Raw genomic sequence first — 25654 nt, 5'->3', positions numbered from 1 at the left:
TTGGTGGGCCAGGCCACTACGGAGGCCCCCCGCCCCCTTCAACGCTGATGATGTGGATATTAACTTACTCTGATGAAACTGGCAATGTGCCACCAACATCATCGTCTCTCATCGCAACAACAGAGCGGCTCAATGTGATCCATTGTCTTCTTGGGGGGGTTTAAATTGGGGATATCCCCTGAAATAACCTGTCCTGAGAGGCTTATGTCTTCATTTCCCCAGCAAGGGCATAGAGTGAATGAAAGGAAAGATGGAAGTTGGGAACTTTCTCGCGAGTAGCATGCGAGCGCTGTAAGTGAGAGATCTAGATGTAGTAGCCAATTCAAACCCAGGAGGGGTTTTTGTATTGTGCTGTTGGTAATTACCATTAGGGTAACTGGATGACAATAGTTGCTAAGCGCTGAGTACAGCACGTCACCACCTTTACAACTCCACCCTGCCCCACATTACAAAATCAGAATACATTGCGAAGTCTCAGTTAAAAATGTTGCTTTAAAAGTGCGCAGGGTGGACGAGAAAGAGGGTCAACGCTCAGAATAAGTGCCACCACCCTCATTGGGTTTGTTGAGCAGCATTCCTGGGCTGATTGCTGCAAGGGGTATGAAGGAACCGTGTCTCTTTGGTTCAATTTCCTCAAGGAGGGCTTGGAGCTTTGCGTAGGAAAATCTGCATTTTCCTTCTCTGTTTGACAGCCCAGTTTGGGTACTTGCTTGATAAGGTCCTACTTCAGACATCTTTAAAATGTAATGGAAAAAGACCACGATGAGCGAAGCAGCAAAATTGTCGGAAGAAGCAAATGAGTGAGCAAATCTGCTCCTTCCTTGGCTTGTTGGCTCACACACAGCTGCTACTGAAGGAGGTCGGGTGAACTGTCTAATTAAAGTTTGTACTCTGATCTCTTTGCCCTCAAGCAGTTTGCACCCACTTACACAGACGTTACCCAAATCCCTGGTTTTGTAACTTTCGATTTCCAATGAAATTGCGGCAATACACACAGATACATTTCTGCCCCATCACTCCAGGCTACATATATATATATCAGTTCCACAACAAAGCGAGAAGCGGTGAGGTAAACTGATAACTTTATTTATCTTTAAAAATGATGAGTAAGCAAACAATAAAATTTTGTGCCACAGAACTCTCCAGTGTGTGAAATAACTTGCCACCACACCTAATACTGCAGATTCTTTTAAAAAGGGAAGATTACTTAGCTTTACTATGTACCAAAAATCTTTACAGGAACTAAAAAGAACAAATTCCTCCCCCCCCCCCCCCCCACCCACAATTTCATGAATATTTGTCTGAGAAAATAACAAACACCAGTAGGAAAGTTGAAAAATTGTAAAAAATATCAGTAGTGGGTTATTCGGTATCAATAGCAGACATTTACAAGCAGAACACTTTAGTAATATAATATCTTGGACCATGCCAATGAAATAGGTATGCTTAGGCTTATGGGACTTTGGTTAGGGAAAATATACAAGTGATGAAAGTCATAGCTATAGAAATATTGTAAATTTGAAAGCTTTTTAAATAACAAATTCCATCAAAAAATGATTCCGAAGTGACAGCTGAAGGTTCGTATTTAATTTGCCTCCTTAACATCGGAGACCTTTGTTGTACCTACCTAATGAACATAGGTAGGAAGCTCAAAAATAATGACCTCACAAACATGCAGTGTGACTCGGAGTGGCCTTTTTCAGACTTACAGATGAGCAAAAATGTCCACCAGACACTGTGCCTTCCATAATGAAAAAGTGTTCCAAGCAGAAAAGTTTTACAACACATTATACACCGATTCAACACGAGAATTTCTATAAAACATTTACCAGTGTCACATTATTACATGAGTTCACTAATATCAAGTACCAAATATAATCAGTTACTTATACAATCATTAAAAAGTCACTTTTAAACAAGTATATAATGCTTATTTTTGAATTAACATGTTAATAAAGTTTGTGCAAAACAAGCAGGCCTCTATAATTAAGTGATGTCATTTTGCTTTCTTGTTTTTTTTCAAAAAGAAAAGAGACCAGGGAATTTCTCAGAAGTGCGTCTCTTTTTCTGTGATGGTAGGAATACGTCCATCGCCTTTAAGTTTACCATCACATTCATTAATTATGCTGCAGCACGTGTCTGCATTGGATGGTCCGATTCCTCTTCGCCGCAAGTCTGGACTCGGTGTTATAAGCTTCTTAATTCTCTGAAATTGTAATCAAAATAAGGATTTTAAAGAATGCAATTCAGTATTGGCTGTTTACCCGATTATTTTCTGCCCCTTGTATGAAGGTGAGGACTGACTGATGTTACTTTACCATTCTACCTAGCTATAATGAAATGACCAGGTTTAGGGCAAAATTCTCCGTTTGGGAGACTACGCTCTCCTGCCGGAGCTGAATTGCACCTGACCTGCGCTCCTGAAGTGATTCCCAATCCTTCGCCGTGTAAATTTATGCATGGCCAGGATTGAGAGGGATTCCCTCGTGAATCCCGCTATCGGACTGCCATTTTGAGTGGGCGGCCCAATAGCGAGTTCCCACAGTTGGCTACTCCTGCAGCGCAATTCAGCCACCCATCCGAAGATTTTCTGGGTGCCCCCCAGTACAAGGATGACCCCGCATCGCTTAGCTTGGTGCAAAAACAAAGCAACAAACTAACTGGTTGACTACTTGGTGAGAAGCAGACAATTCATAAAGAACAGCGTTTACTGGGTTGAGAACTGTAATGATAATGCTGACAAAACTGATTTTTATTACCTCTAGAAAGGTTCCTTCAGTAGTCCATAATTTGAAGATAAATCCAAGAGGTATGCAAACCATGGAAGAAAGGGCTAGGGCCCACCCTACCGCATAACCCCAGTCTGGGTAGGTGTACGTGTTGTTATACTTAAGTGGTTTATACTTCACAATGAAGAAAATGAAAATCGCCTGAAAGGAAAAAGATGAAACAATATTTAAGATAAACATTTGCTTCAAATATTCTAACGTGCTGATGCAAAACATTAAAGTTGCTTCCCAAACATTTCACTCTGGGTACATTTACCCGGCACTATAAAGTAATAGTGGGCGGGATTATCCGGTCTGCCGGCCACGTGTTCCTCGGCGGCGCGCCTCGCCAGCAGCGGGATTCTCCGATCCTGCCATGTGCCAATGGGATTTCCCATTCTGGCCACTCCATGCAGGCGGGGAAATCCATTTCACCATTGTGAAACTCACTTGCAGCCTGGAAAATTGAAGGAGATCAGTGAATCCGTAACTGGATTCTTGCCACCGCTGCATGGTTTGCTGCTGAACCTGTTAGCTGGTCTCCAGAAAGGCACTCGATGGCTGGAGCACGGTGGGATGCTGACCCAGCTCACACCTTTCCAAAAACTTTCACACCCACTATCCCCAAACTCCATCACCACCTCCATAGGCCAGGGGAACCCCAGCTCAATAACTCTGTTCCTCTCTCCTCAGACGAGACCTGAGATATTAAGTATTCTTGCAGTATTTTCTGCCTTTTGTTACAGATTTCCAAAATCCAAAGTATTTTGCCTTTGCTTTCCTTTTCATTAAAAAAAAGAAAATTTGATGGAGGTTTGTTTTAGTAATAAAAAATTAACAATCGCATTTTTGTTGTTCTGGGATAAGTACTTAATTTTAAATATACCGATAGGAATATATTTATGAAGAAAAATTGATTGAAAAAGCCCAACTGCTGGGTGCAGAAGTAAACTGCAGATTGCAAACTACATATTAGAGAAGTAATTAAAAGCAATTAGACGGGAACCCTCACAACATTTGAGAGGCATTTACATGAAACACCACAGCATACAAGTCTTCGGACCATGTGCTGCAAAATGGGATTAGAATAGATTGGCGCTTGATGGCCACCCTAGAAACGATGGACCGAAGGGTCCCATTCTGTGCTGTAAAACTCTATGATTCAAAATGTGTGAATTATTACAGACAATTAGGAGACGTGAAGTGCAATTATATTTCAAAATGTTACTTAATATTGAAAAAAATGCATGTGATCAATATTTACCTGAATTGAATGTCAAATGAAAGCCATTGACAAAAGGTGCAGTAACAATTTAAGAACTTACTGAACATATGCCAGGAGTGATGAAATTCCAACACCATTTAATTAGAATGAATGGTCTGTACCCAATCATGTCTTCAATATTGTCGTAGAACCGATTACTTCCTGTGAACATGTGAGAGATTAGGGAAATATCAAGTATCACAGCATACATGAAACAGGCTGTGCCACTATCTGCATGATTTAATATTATTGAGTATTTTACAATCATTTTTATCTGACCTGATTGGGTCACATACTTGGTCTACAATTTCTCTTGCACAAGTATGGGCAGGCGTACTGCAGAAATATTGCATTTCACAGAAATGAAGATAAGCTATTTCACCAGTCTGTTATATGTGGCTCAAGGGACATTCTGAACAAAGCCAACTGTGCATATTTCCACAGTTGCTAAATTACACTAATTTTGTTTCCTTCCTAATTTAGCTTCACCTTTCAGAGATACAAATCTGAAAGCCAAAGAACAGAGCAAGTCAGAGGTATAAAATATTCAATACCTGCCACTTGAAATAAACTCTTATCTTCATTGTGTGTTCTGGCCAGCTGTGATCTACGCGTGAATTCATCACTCATGAGCTATCCATAGAGGCTTACCAAAGCAAATAACAATGAGGGCTTATGGTGAGGCTGTGAATAGACTTTCAGTCTTAAATGGTCAGCCCTATGTTTCTCGGGAAATGTTGATTTTCTCAGAGCAGGAAGATCTGCCATTAACAGAACACTTTATAAAAATCTAGGATTTGGGTTTGAGGGAGAATTCAGTTCTGTCTATATTCTAGACCTAATGAGTGGGATTCTCTGCTCCTGAGGCAGTGTTGACGCCGTCGTAAATGCCGTCGCATTTCTCAACAGCGTCAACATGGTCTCAGGAGCAGTCTTCTGACCCCTACAGGAGGCCAGCACGGCACTGGAGTGACCCACGTCCCTCCAGATACCGATCCCCGGCATTAAACGGGTGCCACGGGTCTGCGCATGCGCAATGGGAATCGCGCCAATGCGCGCATGTGCAGTGGCTCCCTTCTCCGCGCCGGCCCCGACGCAACATGGCGTAGGGCTGCAGGGGCCAGCGCGAAACAAAAGAGGCCCCCAGCCCAAGATGCCGATTGGTGGGCCCCGATCGCGGGCCAGGCCACACCGTAGGCCCCCCTGAATTCAGACCCCCCTCCCCCCCACTAGGCCGCCCCGGAGGTCTCGCCAGGTAAGAGCTGGTGTGAATGGCGCCGGCAGGACTCGGCTTTTTATCCTGGCCGAGAATCGCCAGGGGAGGCCGCGCAGAGCGGCCCCCGATTGGCGGTCTGCCAACTGCGCCGTCACCAATAGCGCTGATTCTCCACTCTCCGTAGACTCGGCGGACCGGCGTCAGGGCAGCGTGGCGTGATTCGCGCCTGTCCCGGTGATTCTCCGGCCCGGCCCCAGGGTGAGAGAATCCCGCCCAATGGTCAAAATATTCGTCAGCAACGGCACTAACTGCTGAACTCTCGGAGCAAGCTGCCCACAAAAACAAAACGAGCAATCGCTGTGACATGGGTCTTATGTTGACCTCTGTAATTTAGCAACAGTGATATCATCAAGCAGGTCAACCAATTACACTGAAGAATTCCAATAGACAGCAAACCAGGTAGTAAGAAGTTAATTTTCTCATTCACTTTGGTTTTTTAAATTTGGCGGGATTCTCCCATCTCCGACGCTGAAATCGCGTTTGTCGATCGGCCGGAGAATCTCCTGTTGTTGCTGATATCGGGGGCAGCGCTCCTTTTGTGATGCTCCGCCCCCTGCAAAATGGCAAACTCTGCGAGTATACCGCACGCCGTCGAGACGGCCTCAGATCGTTACAGAACATACAGTGCAGAAGGAGGCCATTCAGCCCATCGAGTCTGCACCGACCCACTTAAGCCCTCAATGCCACCCTATCCCAGGAACCCAATAACCCCTCCTAACCTTTTTGGTCACTGAGGGCAATTTATCACGGCCAATCCACCTAACCTGCACGTCATTGGACTGTGGGAGGAAACTGGAGCACCCGGAGGAAACCCACGCAGACACGGCGAGAACGTGCAGACTCCGCACAGACAGTGACGCAGTGGGGAATCGAACCTGGGACCCTGGCGCTGTGAAGCCACAGTGCTATTCACTTGTGCTACCATGCTGCCCGAGAAGTTACCTGAGGGCCCTCCTCCCCCGATGCTCCGTCTCCGATGGGCCGAGTTCCTGATGGTGTGGGGCGCGTATCCCGGCGTGGCAGCTGTGGACTACGTCCAGAGCCGCCACAGTTTGGGGGGGGGGGGGGGGGGGGGGGGCGGTGGAGCCAATCCACAGGCAGGGGGTGGTTTGCCGGGGGACGGGGGCACTGGTGGGGGGGTGGTCCATGGGTAGCGAGCCTGGCCAAGGGGGGCACTATTTGGCAAGCCGGGGCTGCATGTGGCCAGCGCCATGTTGCACGGCACGACGGCTGCAGGCTGCCACCATGCGCATGTGCGGCCACGGACCCGGCAATTCTCCGGCTGTATCTGCAGCTAGAGCCGATGCTGCGTGCCTGCTAGCCCCCCACCAGACAGAGGATCGGTGGCCGTTTTTTCAGTCATGAAACACGACCGTTTCCACGCCGGCATCAGCACACAGTCTCCCAAACGGAGAATCCAGCCCAATGATTGTCCAGGAAACAAAATAAAGATTTGTACCACACATTGATATTTCAGCAACTACTGTAATCCAAAAATAAACTTTACACTTCTGATTGTTTTAAACATCTATGGATTTTTAAAAAAATCATGGAATCGAAAATTTGACATTCCATAAATATAAAATTTGTTTTTCAGGGTCTGCAGGTATTTGAGCAACAATTATGACTTTGATGCTGTTAAAAACCTAACCTGGTGCACCTCATTTAACAAGGGTTTTCACAATGAAAATAATAGTGAAAATATGGAAGGTTAATTAATTGATTTCTAATTGATTTCCATGTACAAATAACAGTGCATCTCGGGAAGGAACAGAGATTTTGGAGTCCTGCGTTTGACTGCACTTGTGTAGATAGCAGAAACTGCATTCAGTTTCACAGTGTAATTATGGTGAACATTGACTTAGTCACTATCATTACAGCTGCAAATTCCAGGACATTATTATAAAAGTCAGTTCTTTCTTTTCTCTGATGTCCACCAAAAGGACCGGAAAAGTGTTGGTTCTTTTACAATAGCGCCATCTACTGTTCCACTAGTAGGGCAGTCTCTTTTTCTCACTTGTAAACATCTTCAGATAGAGTTTTTGTTTATCTTGCCAGTTTAAAGAAAATATGGATTTATGCCCGAAGTAGAGGACTAATTGTATTATTGCCAGTGGGTTTACAGCTGGCGTTCTGTAAAATTCTCTGGGTGGCCTTCCTGCCTACCTGTTGTAAGCGAAGCCTAGGGTGCCCAGCCTATTCTCGCCCCTATTGAAGCCCTTAAGTGGCGTTTGATTGGCCGCCTAAGAGCTGCTTACCCTCCTCTCCACCCGGCCCCAGCCTCTGAGCCAGCAGCAGGAGGTCAGTGATTGGGAGGGGTGCAGATTGGGGGTGGGCGAAGCCCAGCAGATCATCTTGCTTGGACCTCAGGCAGGGGTCAATTGAACCACCAGTCCCCTTTCCAGATTGGGTCATTCCAGGCCAACCCCCCCCCCCCATCCCTCACACCTACCATGGTCTCCACCCGATCCTTGGCCTCTCCATCAAGACCTCTCCCTCCTCTTCCCACCATCCCCAAGGGCCTCCTTTCCCATCCCTACCTCAGGCCCTATACCTACCTGGTCCTGTGGGCTCTGACATTTAGAATCTGGAGATCGCTTGTTGTAGTCCCAGCAATGGCCAGCGTTCCTAGTGGCAACCCTGGGGTTTGAGCTGCTAGCCAATCCAATTAGCTGGCAGCTCTCAGGGGTGCAACTTCCCCCCTATTGAGGGGTAGAAATGTAATTTCCAACCACTAGTCATAGTGTTAATTTGTTATGGGGCAGCGGGGTACGTGTTCATTGCAGACTCTTTGGGTGACTGGACGAGAAACCCTGCCACCCACAAAATTGTTCGGGTACACAGAGGGTAGAATTCAGAATGTCCAATTCACCTAACAGCACATCTTTCGGGACTTGTGGGAGGAAACCGGAGCACCCAGAGGAAACCCACGCAGACACAGGCAGACGTGAAGACTCCACACAGACAGTGACCCAAGCCGGAAATCGAACCCGGGGCCCTGGCACTGTGAAGCAACAGTGCTAGCCACTGTGCGACCGTGCTGCCGATATTATCCAATATGTTACAAGGAACTTAACAAACTACTTTCCAGCAAGTCTTTTCAATAATTCATGGATTCATCACTAACCCACTGGCAAAGAACAAATATGCAATGTATCGTGAATGACATACCATAGGCCCAGCCTATACAAATACACTCGAAAATGGCGACGAAGAGAAGACACATGCCACTCGAAGCATATGCATCGAAGAGCTGGAAGACGTACATTCCTCCCTTTCAAAATATAAAGAAGACAGTTCAGTGTTTTATTTTGTCAGAAAATGTTTACTTATTTTGCCACTGTTAATAGCTCCACTGGACAGAATTGTCTCACTGAAAACATTTGAAGTCGATTGTTAACTAAACACACGTCATTTTTAAAGATGGCAGTCAACTGTAAACCCATAAATGCAAATCAATACAATAAACGGCAGTTCAAAAGGTTGAACTTACAGAAAACTCAACCAGCATCTGATGAAAACGTACTCCTACTTAAAGCCCTCACAATGATGTAATATCCAAGTTATTTGACTTAGAAGAGCTGAAGGGTCAGATTGATATTTATTTTGGGTGCAGATTGGGCAGGCGGTCCTAATCTATTTTGGTGGTCAGGCTTTATTTAGATAAGAATGCTGAGCTGTCTGCGCATTAGTGCGCCTCCTGGTTTCAGAAGAAAATTGTTAAATGAATTTACCTGGAGTATTTTGGGTGCAGCTACCAGCGATCCCTTTAAGGACCATTGGAGAGACTACTCCGTGCTGCGTTCCACCTCGCATAGGCTTGGGCAGCCCACCTACAGCCCACTGGGACCCTATGTGTGACATAGGATCCTGAGGTATATAAATTCACCAGGTTCCTACCTATTCTGGGTAGGGAGGCTGGACATCTGGCCAACTCCAAGATTGTGAGGGGCAGGATGTTGGTTGGAGCTGAGTGCAGAGCCTGCCATCTCATTGCTGCCGTCATCACACCAAGAAAAGGAGCAATGATGAGACCAAGATTGGTTCCGCTTGGTACGTCCCTGCTCACATGTGCATGGCATTCAGTAAATTAGGGCCTTTATTTTTAAGGCTGGCCACTTTATCTGGTTATCTTGTTTTTAAAAAGGCTCCTGTCCCATGCCATGTCCACTTAGCCACTCAAGGAGGAAACAGACATCTCTGTAGCTTCCAAATCCTATTGTGACCCATGGAATAAGATGCAACCCAAGAGACATGCATCCAGTGTCACTGACAAAGTATTACCTTTTTGCTCTTGTGATAGCTTTTCCAGGGAGAATCTATTTAAGAGTAGAGTATAATGTGTTCTGTAGTAGAAATTGTAATTTCTTTAGAATAAGTGAATATTTTTGGATTCCTTCAAGAATAACTTAGTATATGATTAAAGTAATTATAGCTTGCTCATGCAGCCTACTCCTCTTAATTTCAACTTTAAATTGTCAGGAACAGGGGGCGGGATTCTCTTATCCCGCGCTGGTTTGGCGAATTGTCGGGCCGGGAGCGATTCACCCGACGCCGCCCCAATGCCGGTCCGCCGATTCTCCGGTGATTGGAGAATCGGCGCCATTGGCGCGGCACCGGTCGGGCACCGCTCAACGCAGCACCCCCCCTGGCAATTCTCTGCCAGGGATGGGCTGAGTGGCCACCAAGAAAGCCCGAGTCTCAATGTGGGTTTGGTCAGCAGCAATATTATTTCCTGCTTTATAAACCTAGAGGAACAGGAGGTAATAGAAATAAACTTTGGATTTGAGAATATTACATAGAACAAGAATATCCATTAATGAGTGCACTAAGTTAAGTGGAATACGCTACATTGGCAAGCGGGATAGACTATCTCCACTGGACTTTACACAGCATATGGGCAAGTACTTCTGCATGAAAAGGTCATTCTGCAAAGATGTGGGCCTCACAGTACCTGGTTTTCATACATTGAAACAGCTTCCAAAGCTCTCAATGCGGCAGACATGAAGCACAAACCCATGAGCCAGCAGTGCGCCATCCTTCATGCAGGTGTAGGAAAATTATTTGGTGTCCATGGAAGCAGGCACCAAGCTCATTGTCTATTGAATTATGGGGCCTAACACCTGTTTTCAGCCCCCTCTGCAATACTGGGTTGCCCTGAATGCAATTGATGTCACATGGCCTGCTTTCAAGTAAGTCTTAGTCCAAACATATGCAGGTTAGGTTGATTGGCCTTGCTAAAATTTCTCCTTGTCCAAAGATGTGCAGATTGGGTGGGGATGCAGGATAGGTCCTGGGTAAGGTGCTCTCTCGGAGGGTCGGTGCAGACTCGATGGGCCAAATGGCCTCCTTCTGCACTGCAGGGATTCTAAGACTTCTATGACTACCTGTGTCCTAACAGACGGTCCTTAAAAGATCTGCTGCAGACCACAAGTAACAAGGTAAATGTTTTATATATACTCAGCTGAGGAAGGAGCTGGGCGGAGCAGTAGTCACAGAGTCATAGATGTTGACAGCATGGAAACAGGCCCATCGGCCTAGCTGGTCCATGCCACCCAGTTTCTATCAATAAGTTAGTCCCATTTTCCTGCATTTGGCCCCTATCCCTCTATACCCACCCTGCCCATGTCTAATTGCTTTTTAAGGGACAAAATTGTAACCACCTCTACCACTGCCTCTGGCAGCCCGTTTCAGATGCTCACCGCTCTCTGTGTGAAGAAATTTCCCCTTTGGTCTCTTTTGTATCTCTCTCCTCTCACCTTAAACCTATGCCCTCCAGTAGTGTTCTACCCAGCTTCATATTAAAACATGCAGTCCGCTCCCAGCCACCACTCCCCCCCCCCCCCCCCCCACCCATGCCCTACCTCCCACAATCAGAACCTCTGCTCGCCCCAGTCCCTGTTCCCTCAGATTCTGCTCTTTGCCACTACCCACCCTTCCTGATCACTGCTATCCAATACTCTCCTGACTGGATTTTCAACCTTCACAACCTGATCCCTAACCTCCAAATCCCCTTTAAGAACTCATCTGAAGGCCGCTTCTGATTTTGCAGCAGCCTGGTCTTGGATTATTTTCTGCCAGAAAGCTGCCTGGGGGCACCTACTTGGCATCCAGAGCTCACAAGATCAATGTAGTAATGCAGGCTTTGAGCCCATGATCGCATGTCCCTTGGGACTATCCATCCAGCTGTAGACAGTACTACCTGAATTCATCAGATTTTAAAATCTAGGCTAAACTGTGATTTTTAAAATAAGGGGCAAGATTCTGTGATCCTGAGGCTACCTGTTGATGCCGTCGGAAACGCCGTCGCGTTTCTCAATGGCGTCAACATGGCCTCAGGATCAGCAATTCTGGCCACTACGGGGTGGCACCATGGCACTGGAGTGGCCCACGCTGCTCCAGCTGCTGATCCCGGCGTCAACTGGGCGCCGCGGGGTCCATGCATGCGCAGTGGCACCGGCGCAAACGCGCGCAGGTGCGGTGGCTCTCTTCTCCACGCCGGGCCTGACGCAACATGGCGTAGGGCTAAAGTGGCTGGCGCGGAAGAAAGGAGGACCCCAGCCCGAGAGGCCAGCCCACCAATTGGTGGGCCCCGATCGCGAGCCAGGTCACAACGGAGCCCCCCCCCGGGGTCGATTTCCCCTCATCCCCCCCCCCCCCCCCCCCAAGCAGGCCACCCTGGACCCTTCCACGCCGAGGTCCCGCCAGCTAAGAGCAGATTAGAACTGCGGCAGTGGGACTTGGGGATTTTTGTTATGGCCGCTTGGCCCATCCCGGGCCGAGAATCGGTGGGGGCGGGGACGCGTAGAGCGACCCCTACCGACGCTGTGCCGACCACGCGATTCACACCGGTCGCGGAGATTCTCCGGCCCTGCCGCAGGCTGAGAGAATCCCGTCCCAGATTCCAACTTGGGGCATTTATTTATTCTTTCCCTGGAGGGTCTCCCTATTACAGGGGTCCCTGGAGGGTCTCCCTATTACAGAGGTCTCTGGAAGGTTCTCTCTATTACAGGGGTCACTGGGGGTGGGGGGAGGGCACGGTGGGTGCACCCCAGGCAATCAGGGGTGGGGGCTGCTTTGTAGGGGGAGGGGGAGAGCATGATTCAGGGCTGATTTGCTGTACAGTGGGGGTGGGGAGTGGCCGGCTGCGGGACCTCACTATCGTGCAACCATTTTAATTCCCCAGGAATCCCTCGTATTCGATGCCATGCATTACTTTGCATGGCAAGGAATACTGAATTGCATCCCGATTTACACTCACAAGAGGATTGTAGAACGGGCGCAATTCTCCTCGGGCGGGAGTCTCCCAAATGGAGAATCTCACCTCTTAGCTCTCACCTCCCTTCATGCCCAGAAATATATCTGCTGGATGCTAATCTCACGAGCCATCTCCATGAGAGCAGGGCTCATGTCATTCATGACCTTTATCTGGATGAATGCATTGACATTCTGGTTTTGAATGAAAATTACTTTGCAGGTGGTGACATTTTTTCCCTGTACAGAAATATCTTCATCTGGCTACACTTTGACCACCTACCCTGCCAAAAGTGCTGTGGTGGCAATATGGCCCCATTCACTAAATCAGTGTTTTTCAAACTTTGTTTTCCTGAGACCCACTGTTGCTAATTGGCTGCCCTTTGGGGTCCACGCCGGCTGACCTGTCGGACTCACATTCTTCAGAATGCTTCATTCATTGAGATACAAAGGGCGCGATTCTCCGCCCCCCACGACGGGTTGGAGAATAGCGGGAGGGCCTTCCCGACAGTTTTCCCGACCTCCCGCTATTCTCCCCCCCCCCCACGGCCGCCGTACGACACGAATCGCTGCTCGCCGTTTTTTACGGCGAGCAGCGATTCTCCCCTAGTCGATGGGCCGATTTCCCAGGCCTTTACGGCCGTTTTCACGAACTCCAACACCTGCTCTCACCGTTCGTGATGACGTCATCCGCGCATGCGCGGGTTGGAGCCGTCCAATCCGCGCATGCGCGGCTGACGTCATTGTGCGCGTCAGCCGGCGTTAACTTCGTCATCCAATGACATGAAACAAGAAGCACCTGGAAATCCGCTGCTGAGACTGGACTGGACAAATACTGTGACCCTTAACTCCACGGCCTTTTTGACACACGCCTGCGACCCACCCACGGGGTCGCGACCCATGACAAACCTTGCACTAAATCATAACTGAGCCTTTGCTCTGCTCCTCTGGTATCTTCACCTTCTTTGAGCACTCTACCATGTTCATCTTTCTTGCCTCTCTTTTCAAATTAAAATTTTCTACTGGTATACTGCTGCCCCAGGCCCCACCCTGAATCTCTCACTAAGCTATCCTTCCAGTTTCAACCTTGTAGCCTCAGCACTGAGTGACATCTCATCTTCTGCGATTCCATCTCAGAACGCCATTGTCCTCTGAATTCACTGTAGAACATAGAACAGTACAGCACAGAACAGGCCCTTCGGCCCTCAATGTTGTGCCGAGCCATGATCACCCTACTCAAACCCACGTATCCACCCTATACCCGTAACCCAACAACATCCCCCTTAACCTTACTTTTATTAGGACACTACGGGCAATTTAGCATGGCCAATCCAACTAACCCGCACATCTTTGGACTGTGGGAGGAAACCGGAGCACCCGGAGGAAACCCACGCACACAGGGGGAGGATGTGCAGACTCCACACAGACAGTGACCCAGCCGGGAATCGAACCTGGGACCCTGGAGCTGTGAAGCATTTATGCTAACCACCATGCTACCCTGCTGCTGTCTTCCTATCCTCCCTAACATTTGCCCATTTTATAAACTCTCCTATGCATAGACATCTCCTAGGCTTATCTGTTTCTCATCATTGGCAGCTGTGTCTTCAGTTTTAGACCCCATGCTTTGGATTTCTTTACCTAAGCCCCTCGGCCTCTCCACCTCCATATTCTCTTTTAGAACCTACCTCTCTTACCAAGCTGCCTGTTACCTCTTCTAATGATGCCTTCCTTAGAGGAATGCTCATTTATTTCTGATTCGTGCTTTTGTGAGGCATTTCTGCACTTGCTTGTTTTCCAATTTAAAATGATAATTGTTACTTTAATTGATATGACCTGTCAATAATTTGAATAATATGTTCTCCTTAACATATTCATTCAGTCTCATATAAAGCGAGAAAATTAACAGAAAGCTTCAGGTTAGTGAGCTTACCTCTGTTACCATTATTAATCCAACCAGGTAAGACGCAATTGCGATAACACAAATTAACTGCTCTCTTCTGTATCCTGTGCGGAATATCTTTGGATACATGTCGATTATAGCGGTCACCAGACTTTCCATACAGACAAACTGCAAGAAGAGTAACAAAGTTGTAAATACATGGCCATATTTTCTTTGTAAACTTATCTAAAGAGAACCTAGACTAGTCGGAGTCCTAACAAACTGTGTATCTATGTATCTAATTGAATCACAACTTTTGAGTCATTCTTCCTTGAGTTTAGAAAGTTGAGTGGTTATATAATCACCCTGTTATATCTAAAATGATGAAGTAGTTATTTTTGGTAGATTCAGAGAACTTACTTACACTGGTGGGTAATCTAAAACAAGGAAGCAGAATCTTCAAAGTTGAGCTCGGCGAATGCCATGGAAATCAACTTAAAAATTCACACAAAGGGCAGTTGAATTTTGGGACTCATTTTCTCAAAAGATTGTGGACGCTATATCAATTAACGTTTTTAAGGCTGAGAGTCATAGATTTTATTAGACAAGAGTATAAAGGAAAATGGAAAAAAGTGCCAGTGAATGGAGTTGAGGTATCAGGGCAGCAGGGCTGCACAGTGGTTAGCACTTTTGCTTCACAGCGCCAGGAACCCAGGCTCGATTCTGGCTTGGGTCACTGTCAGTGTGGAGTCTGCACGTTCCATGTCTGCGTGGGTTTCCTTTGGATGCTCCGGTTTCCTTCCACAAGACCTGAAAGACATGCTTGTTAGGCGAATTGGACATTTTGAATTCTTCCTCACTGTACCAGAACAAGCGCCGGATGTGGTGACTAGGGAATTTTCACAGTAACTTCATTGCAGTGTATTTTTTTTAATTTAGAGTACCCAATTCATTTTTTTCCAATTAAGGGGCAATTTAGCATGACCAATGCACCTACCCTGCACATCTTTGGATTGCAGGAGCAAAACCCACGCAGACACAGGGAGAATGGGCAAACCCCACTTAGACAGTGACCCAGAGCCATGATCGAACCTGCGACCTCGGCGCCTTGAGGCAGCAGTGCTGGCCACTGCGCTGCCGTGCTGCCCTAACTTAATTGCAGTGTTAATGTAAGCCTACTTGTGACACTAATAAAGATTATTATTATTAATGGAGGGGTGAAGCACGTTCAAAGTGCCATTAGGCCTACTTCCTATTCCTATGTTCCATTCCCAAATGGAGTCACAGAACTCCTTTTGACAACTAAAACCTTGTTAATGCCAATCTTGAGAAACCGAAGACTGACTTGACAATACTAGGCTGAAGGTTTTGTAGCTTATAACATGGGTTCAGCAGGCAATGAATATCTGTCAGTGAACCCAGAGCAAGAGGATGACTAATTACCATAGAATTTACAGTGCAGAAGGCCATTCGGCCCATCGAGTCTGCACCAACTCTTGGAAACAGCACCCTACCCAAGGTCAACACCTCCACCCTATCGCATAACCCAGTTACGCCACCCAACACAAAGGACAATTTTGGACACTAAGGGCAATTTATCATGGCCAATCCAGCTAACCTGCACATCTTTGGACTGTGGGAGGAAACCGGAGCACCCGGAGGAAATCCACGCACACACGGGGAGGATGTGCAGACTCCGCACAGACAGTGACCCAAGCCGGAATCGGACCTGGAACCCTGGAGCTGTGAAGCAATTGTGCTATCCACAATGCTACCATGCTGCCCACAATTAGTTAGCGTCTCCTAGCTGTGCCTAGTGGAACATGAGGCAATCTGGTTTTCCCAACTGTTTGGAGCATGATCTTTGACTCTGCCGAAGTATCACCTTGTCTTACGTCTAGTAGATATCACGGTTCCCCATAGTTGATGTTTACGTTTGCAAATCTATTAGTGATTTGTCTTGTCTCTGGGTCATTTCCAAAGATATTTCATGTCAACAGGCCCTTGAAACAGTTTCACTCACAGGCCACAATTATTTGAGTTGGAAGTATGCAGGGAAAACCTTCTGGAAATTTGAGGACAGTTTTTGAGTAGGCGCGAAATGGGGTGGGGGGCGATGCCATGGAAATCAACCATGGAAATGGTACAAGAATCAAAAGACAAGCAGATGCAAGTAGCAGAGAGAGCATTCAGAGATGCCGGAGAGAAAGCAGCAGTTGTTGGTCCTGGAATAGCTGCAACGGATTGCCTCAATAGATGGTGAATCAGCAGAGCGAGAACTCATAGGAGACTTTGCATAAGTAGGTATAAACACAGCAAATTATTAAAACTGACCAATTATTAGACTATAAATTATTTTCTATGAACAGCTCATTCTGTACTTTTGAAAAGACACTCTTTAAATTCATAGAATCACCTCGGCACTTTTAAAACAACGCTGACAGTGTGGCACACAGCATAAGCAGGCATATCAATCATTCAATAAACAGTCAGCAATTAATTCACTTTTTCTTAAGTTCGACCAGCAGGTTCATAATGATTTATTGTTTAAATAGTTGGCGAATTTAATGGTAAATGTGAAAGAAAATGTGTATCAAAGTAATAAATGTAAGGGGTAGAAATCTCTAGAACAGATATCTAAAAGAAGATAATAAAGGAAAGGGGAAATACTTCAAATAAATACATATTCAAAAATTTTCAAGCTGGTTACAGCTGTAAAATATAAAAAGAATGGAATATTTGAAGATGACGGAAAAATATAAACAAACCAAGGATTACTTTGGAGAACCTGTTATCTTTATCTATCTTCTGCCGAATGTGGCTCCTGTCGAATGCCAGAATATTCGCCCAGGCCCACCACTTAAAATGAACATGACACACCTGATTTGGCTCCGAGCTTCCAACATGCCTGGTTTGCATTGTTCTAGCGGGAGCTACACTGCTGTCAGTGGGATCCTAAGTTTATACAAACGACTCCGTCACATCAGTGTGCAATAACTAGTGCAGGCAGAAGGAAAGGATAGCCTGGGAACATGGAAGGTACAGGAGTGACATTCCTTGTAGGATCAACTACCTTCGGCAGTGGAGCAAAGAGGGAGCAGCAGTGCATGATAACACTTAGACCCTGCGGGGCACTTCAGGTCGATTAGCACAGTATTCCAGCACTGTCAGTCACCTTCACTACACTCCCAGTGACAATGAAAGTCACCTAGGCCCAGACTTTAAAATGTCACCAAGGTTCTTCCAGACACACACAGAGGGAATGCCAAAGATCTCAGTCATTTCTCAGTACACAAAGGAGCTAAGTGAAACTGCATAATGCTCCAATTCCTGCTGCACCAAGTTCAGTAGCAAGCTGAAAAAGAGATTGATCTGGCACCAAATTACTGGCTCCGTCATTGACTGCAAACTCACAGCTATTTGTCCACCTACCCTGCATATACCTAAAGAGGGAATATGTAAGGTCTCCACCCAATGATATCCTGCCTAATTCCAGTAAGCATGATGCTTTCTTTCTAAGACAATCAAATGCATTTTGAAAGAATGAAGAATAGAAGACTGACAACTCAGGGCACGATCCAACGGCCGCACTGCACCCGAAAAGCAGCTCACCAGGATCTACGCAATCTCGCAAGACGGTGCCTCGGCTGCGCTTTCCCTGTTCAGGTCCCTTATTCAACGGGAGTGCCGGGAAACACGTAGCTAAGCTCACTCGCTAATGGACTTTGTTCCCTTTTGGGAGAATCGTGTTTTTCTCTATGCAGGTAACCGTGCCTGATAATGGGCAGGATTCTGCGGTATCCGGCGGGCGGGCCGTACCGGCGGCAAAGAGTAACGTGAACCACTCCGGCATCGGGCCGCCCAGAAGGTGCGGAATCCTCCGCACCTTCAGGGGCAGGGCCGGCAGCGGTGGGGTTGGCGCCACGCCAACCAGCGCCGAAGGGCCTCCGCTGGCCGGCGTATGTTGGCGCATGCATGGGAGCGCCAGCGTGGTCTGGCGTGATCCCAGCCCATGCGCAGGCAGGTTCTTCTCCACGCTCGCCATGGCAGACCGTTACAGTAGCTGGCACGGAAGGAAAGAGTGCCCCCATGGCACAGGCCTGCCCGCAGATTGGTGGGCCCTGATCGCGGGCCAGGCCACCGTGCCCCCCTGCCCCCCCCCCCCCCCCCCCCCCCCCCCCCGCGGCCAGGTCCCCCTACGCCCCCCCCCCCCCCTCCCGAGGACTCCGCAGGCCGCCCGCAGAGCCAGGTCCCGCCTGTAAGGACCTTGTTTGATTTACGCCGGTGGGACTGGCCGAAAACTGGCAGCCACTCGGCCCATCGCGGAGCGGGGAATCATCAGGTGCGCCGCTGCCAGCGGCCCCCGACCGGCACAACGCGATTCCCGCCCCCGCCGAAGAATCCGGCAGCCAGAGGCGGGGCGGGATTCACACTGCCCCCCGGCGATTCTCCGGCCCGGCGGGAGGTCGGAGAATCCCGCCCACAATCTCTGCCTAATCCCGCACATAAGAGTGAACAGATAAAACGAGGCACAAGGAAAGACTTGAATGCTGTCATTGAGCAGATATCCAAGGAATCCCCCCCCCCCCCCCCCCCCCCACCATGGCAGGTTTCCCCGCAGCCAAGACGGTTCGTCATTGGCCGCTGGCGGGATCTTCTGGTCCTGCTGTAGACTACGGAATTATACATGGTTCGCCCGTCCTCCCTCTGCCGGGAACCCACGGCAGGGTCAACTACAGCAGGACTGGAAGGTCCTGCTCCAGGGAAGGGCTGGAAAATCCTAACCATTCTGATTGTGGTCAACAACAGAAATGGCCAAATTCTCAAATCTAGAGCAGTCAATACTACTTCAACCGACAAACTGTATCAAGATTGAACTATTGTAGAAAATAAACAAAAGGCCATCAACTTAGTCTGAATCTTTGGCCACTTATTGCCACATAAGCTAATTTTGTAATCATCAGTCAAAATTACAAACACTGAATGGTGTCCATTTACAAGCTCGGTTTTGATAGAAGATGGGGAGTGTCTGAACAGTCATGGTAATACGCTATTATTAAAATATATTCTGCAGATTTGGTTGGAACCTTCCATTTTAATGATATGGTAATTCCCAAGTTAAAAGTACATTTAAAAAAAAGTTATCCTACCACAAAAAAATTCAATCAGAAATTACATCTGAAAATTCATGGAGCCACAATTAAACTATACTGCCAGTATAGTTCACCGTCAAACAGTGTGACTGATTGTAAAGTCCGAAAGTACCACAGCACTTATTCTAGTTTGATTACACTGGCTTGTCAAAACACATATATATTCCTTTATGCAAAATTGTTTTTATGTTTATTTTACCTGACTGTCCAGTCCAAGGAAAATGAGCATCAAGAAGAATAGAACAGCCCATAATGGTGCAAGAGGCATCATAGTGACAGCCTTCGGATAAGCAATGAATGTCAACCCAGGACCTAGAAATAAACATGAAGATGTTAATAATGACCTCAGATATTCCCCGGATTGAGGCAAATTTTGAGGCAGCCACCCATCTTTCAGTCTCTCAAATTCTATAATGCTGATGAGTTAAGATCATGCGGCAGAGGTTTAAACAGAGAATCAAAGACATCTCTTGATTGTTTCCATTGCTCTCGGTTTCAGTTGCCTTATGAGGGAAGGTTGTTGAGGTTGCGCCTATAATTATTGGAAGAACGAGAGGTAATTTTATTGAACCATAAAATTCTAAGGGGGGTTTGACAAGGTAGATGCTGAGAGGATGTTCCCACTCTTGAGGGAATTTAAAACAAGGAAGCACAGCTTCAAAATAAGGGGCGGCCAGATTCTCCGTTTCTGAGACTAAGTGTTGACGGTGGGGCAGGGTTTAACAGGTTTAAAGCGGGTTCTACGACAGCAAAATTGGATCAATTCACTGGCTCAATTCACCAACCGTTAACTGTTAGCTCACTGTAGCGATATTGGAAATTTTTCATACCCCTTTCTCCCCCTCAGTGGTTATGGCGCCTGTTTCCCGATTTTTAAAAGCACAAAAAAAAAACTCCCTGTCGCGAATTCCCGTGGTGGAGGTGTAGGATCGCGGAGGCCCCGGAGAATACCAGGTCAGGCCCGCTAATGATATACAAAAGGTGTTTACTGTATGTGCGGAGTAGATTGCTCTCACAGCGCTGTCGAGGCAGCGGGGAATTGCGTTTTGGGGTGAACCCGGCGTCAGCCACGATTTTGGCATCAAAGCCAATTATCCACCCAATCGCCTTTTCCGATTTTGGCGTCGGCCGACGGAAAATCCCGCTCAATTACTTTATTCTCCCAAAAATCCCATTAATCTTTGGAATTCCCTACTCCAGCAGGCTGCGGAGATTGGATCATAAAATATATTCAAGACATTCTTGATTCGTGAGTTGAAGGTTAAGGGGAGCAGGCCAGAAAGTGGAATTAGGATCAATGTAACCACAATCTCCTATTGAACGGAGAAGCAAGCTCCGAGAGGCTGGATGGTCTACTCTTGCTCCTATTTCTAATTTTCATGTTGTTTCTCTTCGCATTTTTGATCCTTCCTTTTTTGTTCTTTTCTGCCCGCACCCCGCTCCTTTCCTTACCTCTGTACCCGCTTAAAACCTGTTGCATCTCAGCTTTTTACAGTGCTGACTCTGCAAATGAATGAATTTTGGAGTGGTTTAAAATCTCACCTATTCACTGCTTTTCTCTCTCTATAGGGGTTGCCTGTCCTGCTGAATATTTCCTGTTTCTAATTGGGATCTCCATCATCCCTTTGCGATAGGGTATGGCTATTAGATTCTGCTTCTTAATTTCACTTGGTGTGAGTTAACATATGAAATGTAGATTTCTTTCCACTTTGCACCTTCTGTAAAAGTGAAATTTTGGAGTTGGGTTTTATCTTTACCACCTGAGGCGGGCACAGGAAGGGATTGACCGAAAAGAAACTCAGTGCTTTTTGTTTTTCTGTGCCAACCTGATTGCCACATTCGTCTCCTGAGATCCATGTTTTCCTCTCTAATCAACAAGGTGGGGAAAAGGTTGTTTTCGGGCTGGTATTAGGGACTTGGAACCAGTTTGATGGGTGCGCGCAGTCCTATGGGATAGAACTTGGTTGGAGGACAAGAGAAAACTGGCCAACCATGAGGCATCAACATGATCATGAACCCTGCTAAACATGACTACTGAACTGGCAGAAACGATATAAGGTTTGTGAAGCGAGTTCGAGAGTGCAAAGGTTTCTCGGTGCAAAGTGGAAAGAAATCTACATTTCATATGTTAACACGCATCAAGTGAAATTAAGTAGCAGAATCTAATGGCCGTACACTATTGCAAAGGCAGAAACCTAGGATGCTGGTAATCCCAATTAAAAACATAAAATATCCAGCAGGTCATGCAACAGCTGTAGGGAGAGTAAAACAGTGAATAGGTGAGATGTTAAACCACTCCAAACTCAAATGCATAAAGGCTCTTTTCACTGGCGTCGTGAGGAAACAGAAGGACACTTGATTGGTTATGTAGAGTGGCCCAGACGCAACTCTACACAGCAATGCGTCAGAGATCATTTGAACTGGAGCCAACTGTTCTAAGGATTTTGAGGATAGCCCAGAAAAAGTTTTATGGCTTGAAAATGAGCATCGCAATGTGGCAAGAATATTACTGTAAAATAGCAAAAAAGGGCAAGAGGTCCGCTTGGTGGTAATTGAGGATATTGCAAAAAAAAAAGATGCACTCCCAAAGACAAATCATAACAAGAAGATAGCGAGGAATAAACAGAATTTCTTCAAGCAAAATACATCACACATGCCAGATTAGCAAATTCAATGTAGCGCAAGAACAAATCCTCGGGACCAAAACCACCAGTTAAACTCTTACATGTTAGTGGAGCCTCGAACAGCAAATCATTTACCAAACGGCAATCGTGTTAACAGGGAAGAGGTTCACAGAATGACTGGTACATAACATATTAACTAACTACGCACTCTGTAAATTGTACCATATGCTACATAAACAAGTCTGTTCACAGTGAGCACAAAAATCTATTGTCTGACGGTGATGCAATAAATAGAAGATTGTATGCATCTGTAACCCAGCAGAGCGAGGAGAGCACAGTGGTCTACAACCCGCTGCCTCTGAAGCATTGCCTTAGCAGCCCAAACATTTCAGTGTAATGCTCTCTGCTGCAATGTAGGGGTCTACAATTCCCTCAAAATGAGACAGATCAGCACTGCCATTTTTTAAAAATGGGTTTGTTCATTGTTTCAAAGAGGGACACGGGATCTGCTCATTTGCATTGCCATTGCTCCAGACATTGGTGTAAAATGTGTGTAAAATAGGTGCCAGCAACTGAAATGCCTGAACATTTTGGTGCAGACTTTAAGACAATTGTGCTGGCAGAACTGGGGGCAAAGACAGGTAAGAGGGTCACATTTGTTTTTTTACTTCGCTCTTTAATAACTTCACCACCTATTTTAACAATGTTAGCACTGCTGCCTCACAGTGCTGAGGACCCCGGTTCAATCCTGGCCCCAGGTCACTGTCTGTGCGGAGATTGTACATTCTCTCCGTGTCTGTGTGGGTCTCACCCCCACAACGATATGTGGGGTAGGTGGATTGGCCACACTAAATTGCTCCTTATTGGAAATGTTTTTATTGTCCAAAGCGGTGCGTGACCGCGAGCCAGAGACAACCTGAATCAGAGCTCCAAACCCTCCATGGTGAAATCAAAATCCGGAGGTACAGACTGTTATGAATAGATGCCACGGGCCATCTAGAAATAGAACTCATAGTGAGGTGGCACTGACACTGAGCCACAACATATTCAGGGACATCACCAGAGCAGGCAAACTAACAGAAAGGGCACTCTCTCCTGTTCCTTCTTGTCCATTATAGCCACCAGCATGTTCTTCACTCTCTTAAAGCAATACTTCCACAGTTAACTCTTCACCCTGGCTAATGATGACTAATTTTATTCCCTGTATTTCGAAAAAGAAAGATTTGCATTTACATAGCATCTTTCACAACCACCGGGTGTCTCTATGTGCTTTACATCCAATGAAGTACTTTTTTGAAGTGTAGCCACTGTTGTAGTGTAGGAAACATGGCAGTCAATTTGCACACAGTGAGCTCCCAGGAAACAGCAATGTGATGATGGCCAGATAGCTATTTTTGTCATGTTGATTGAGGAAAAAATATTAGTCAGGACACCATGATACCTCATCTGCTGTTCTTCGAAATAGGGCCATGGGATCTTTAACATCCACCCATGCAGGGTACACAGGAACTTGGTTTAACAACTCATCTGAAAGACATCACCTCTGACAGTGCAAACCTCCCTCACAACTGCACTGGATGTTTATGCTCAAGCCCTGCAGTGGGACTTAAACTTTGTCAGTCAGAGGCAAGAATGCTACCTACTGAGCCATGACTGACACTGACTCTCCTTATCCTTCTTGGTCTGTCTGCAGCCTTTGATGTGCTCGCCATATTATCCTGCTCCAATGCCTGTCCTCCACTGCCAGCTAAGTACAATAGCACTGGTGGCATCCTTTCTTTAACTGTATTAGAGAATCACCCATAAAGACACCGCATATTTGCACCATCAGTCAGACCACAATATCCGACAATTCCATATTTTCAGCTCATGTTCTGCTTCAACCCTCATCATTGCCTCTGTTACCTCTGTACGTCACTACTCCAAAGCCCTCCTAGTCAGTCTACCCTGCGATAAACTTGAGGTCACCCAAAGTTCTGCTGCACCCTTACTGGCACCAGTCATCCATCATCCAGGCCTACATTGGGGCAGCATGGTAGCACAAGTGGCTAGCACTGTGGCTTCACAGCTCCAGGGTCCCAGGTTCAATTCCCCGCTGGTCACTGCCTGTGCGGAGTCTGCACGTTCTCCCAGTGTCTGCGTGGGCTTCCTCCGGGTGCTCCGGTTTCCTCCCACAGTCCAAAGACGTGCAGGTTAGGTGGATTGGCCATGATAAATTGCCCTTAGTGTCCAAAAAGGTTAGGAGGGGTTATTGGGTTGCGGGGATAGGGTGGAAGTGAGGCTTAAATGGGTTGGTGCAGACTCGATGAGCAGAATGGCCTCCTTCTGCACTGTATGTTCTATTAGTTACCAGTCAGACAATGCCGTGATTTTAAAAGTTTTATCCGTGTTCAAAAATACATCGATGGCCTTGCTCCTGTCTCTGTAATCTCCTTCAGCCCTTGCAATCCTCCTAAATATCTCTACTCCTCTAATTCTGGTCTATGGATCATTCGGGATTTTAATCGGGAAGATTGTAATTGGGGCGGCATGGTGGTCAGTGGTTAGCACTGCTGCCACACAGCGCCAGGGCCCCGGGTTCAATTCTGGCCTTGGGTGACTGTCTGTCTGGAGTTTGCACTTTCTCCCCATGTCTGCATGGGTTTCCTCCGGGTGCTTCAGAATCCTCCCATAGTCCAAAGATGTGCAGGTTAGGTGGATTGGCCATGCTAAATTGCCCTTAGTGCCCAGGGATGTACAAGTTAGATGGGGTTACGGGGATAGGGTGGGGCAGTGGGCCTAGGTAGGGTGCTCTTTCAGAGGGTCAGATGGGCCGACAGGCCTCCTTCTGCACTGTATATATTCTATGATTATAATCTTTCCACTATAGATGGACTTACCTTTAGCTGCCGAGACCCTTGGCTCGGAATTTCCTCCGTAAACCTTCTCCGCCTTGGCGGTACCTCTCTTTCCTCCTTTAAGATGCTCCTCGAACCTACCTCACTAACCGAGATTTTGCTCATCTGCCCTCTGACCTTTTTGCATGTACCGGTGAAGAAATTTTGCTTCTTGTTTTGTGCCTTGGGGCATTTTATTACGTTAAATGCACTGCAGAAATAATACTTGCTGTTGCTGAATTATTCTGCTGAAGCCTGCCTATTTATTCAGTGCTACCTCCTTTATCAAAATTTACATGCAGAGACAAATATGAACCCTTGTTACATCACTTTTGGAATGCTCAGTTATATTTAAATTCATCTGCTGAAATATGTATTTTGGCACAATTCCGTGCCGCAGACTTCCTTTTCAATAATCAACAAGGCTGAAAATGATTTATTTGGCATTCCCAAACAAAGCAAGGAGAATTGAGCTGTTTCATTCTTTTCTTTTCAGTTTTGTCTCGCCTCTTAATAGGCAAGCAGTAAAATCGTATCTGTGGTTTCCATGGTAACCTGAT

The 25654-nt window shown here is 46.7% G+C and overlaps 1 protein-coding gene across 2 annotated transcripts in view; it reads right to left on the bottom strand.

The window, feature by feature from the left end:
- Window positions 1-1065: 1065 nt before the first annotated feature.
- Window positions 1066-25654, bottom strand: part of slc6a11b (solute carrier family 6 member 11b) — a 179673-nt gene continuing 155084 nt past the window's right edge. For both annotated transcript variants that reach the window (XM_038812650.1, XM_038812651.1), the window contains exons 10-15: window positions 19794-19906; window positions 14493-14630; window positions 8480-8582; window positions 4094-4194; window positions 2760-2930; window positions 1066-2206 (exon numbers count right to left, since the gene is read on the bottom strand). In XM_038812650.1, the coding sequence (XP_038668578.1) occupies window positions 2048-2206; window positions 2760-2930; window positions 4094-4194; window positions 8480-8582; window positions 14493-14630; window positions 19794-19906 (785 nt within the window). In that variant the 3' untranslated portion in view covers window positions 1066-2047. The remainder of the gene's footprint in view (window positions 2207-2759; window positions 2931-4093; window positions 4195-8479; window positions 8583-14492; window positions 14631-19793; window positions 19907-25654) is intronic.

This window comes from Scyliorhinus canicula, chromosome 11 (genome assembly GCF_902713615.1).
Source record: "Scyliorhinus canicula chromosome 11, sScyCan1.1, whole genome shotgun sequence".
NCBI lineage: Eukaryota > Metazoa > Chordata > Chondrichthyes > Carcharhiniformes > Scyliorhinidae > Scyliorhinus > Scyliorhinus canicula.
The sequence above is the reverse complement of the archived record's forward strand: the minus strand, read 5'-3'. Positions and strand labels throughout refer to the sequence as shown.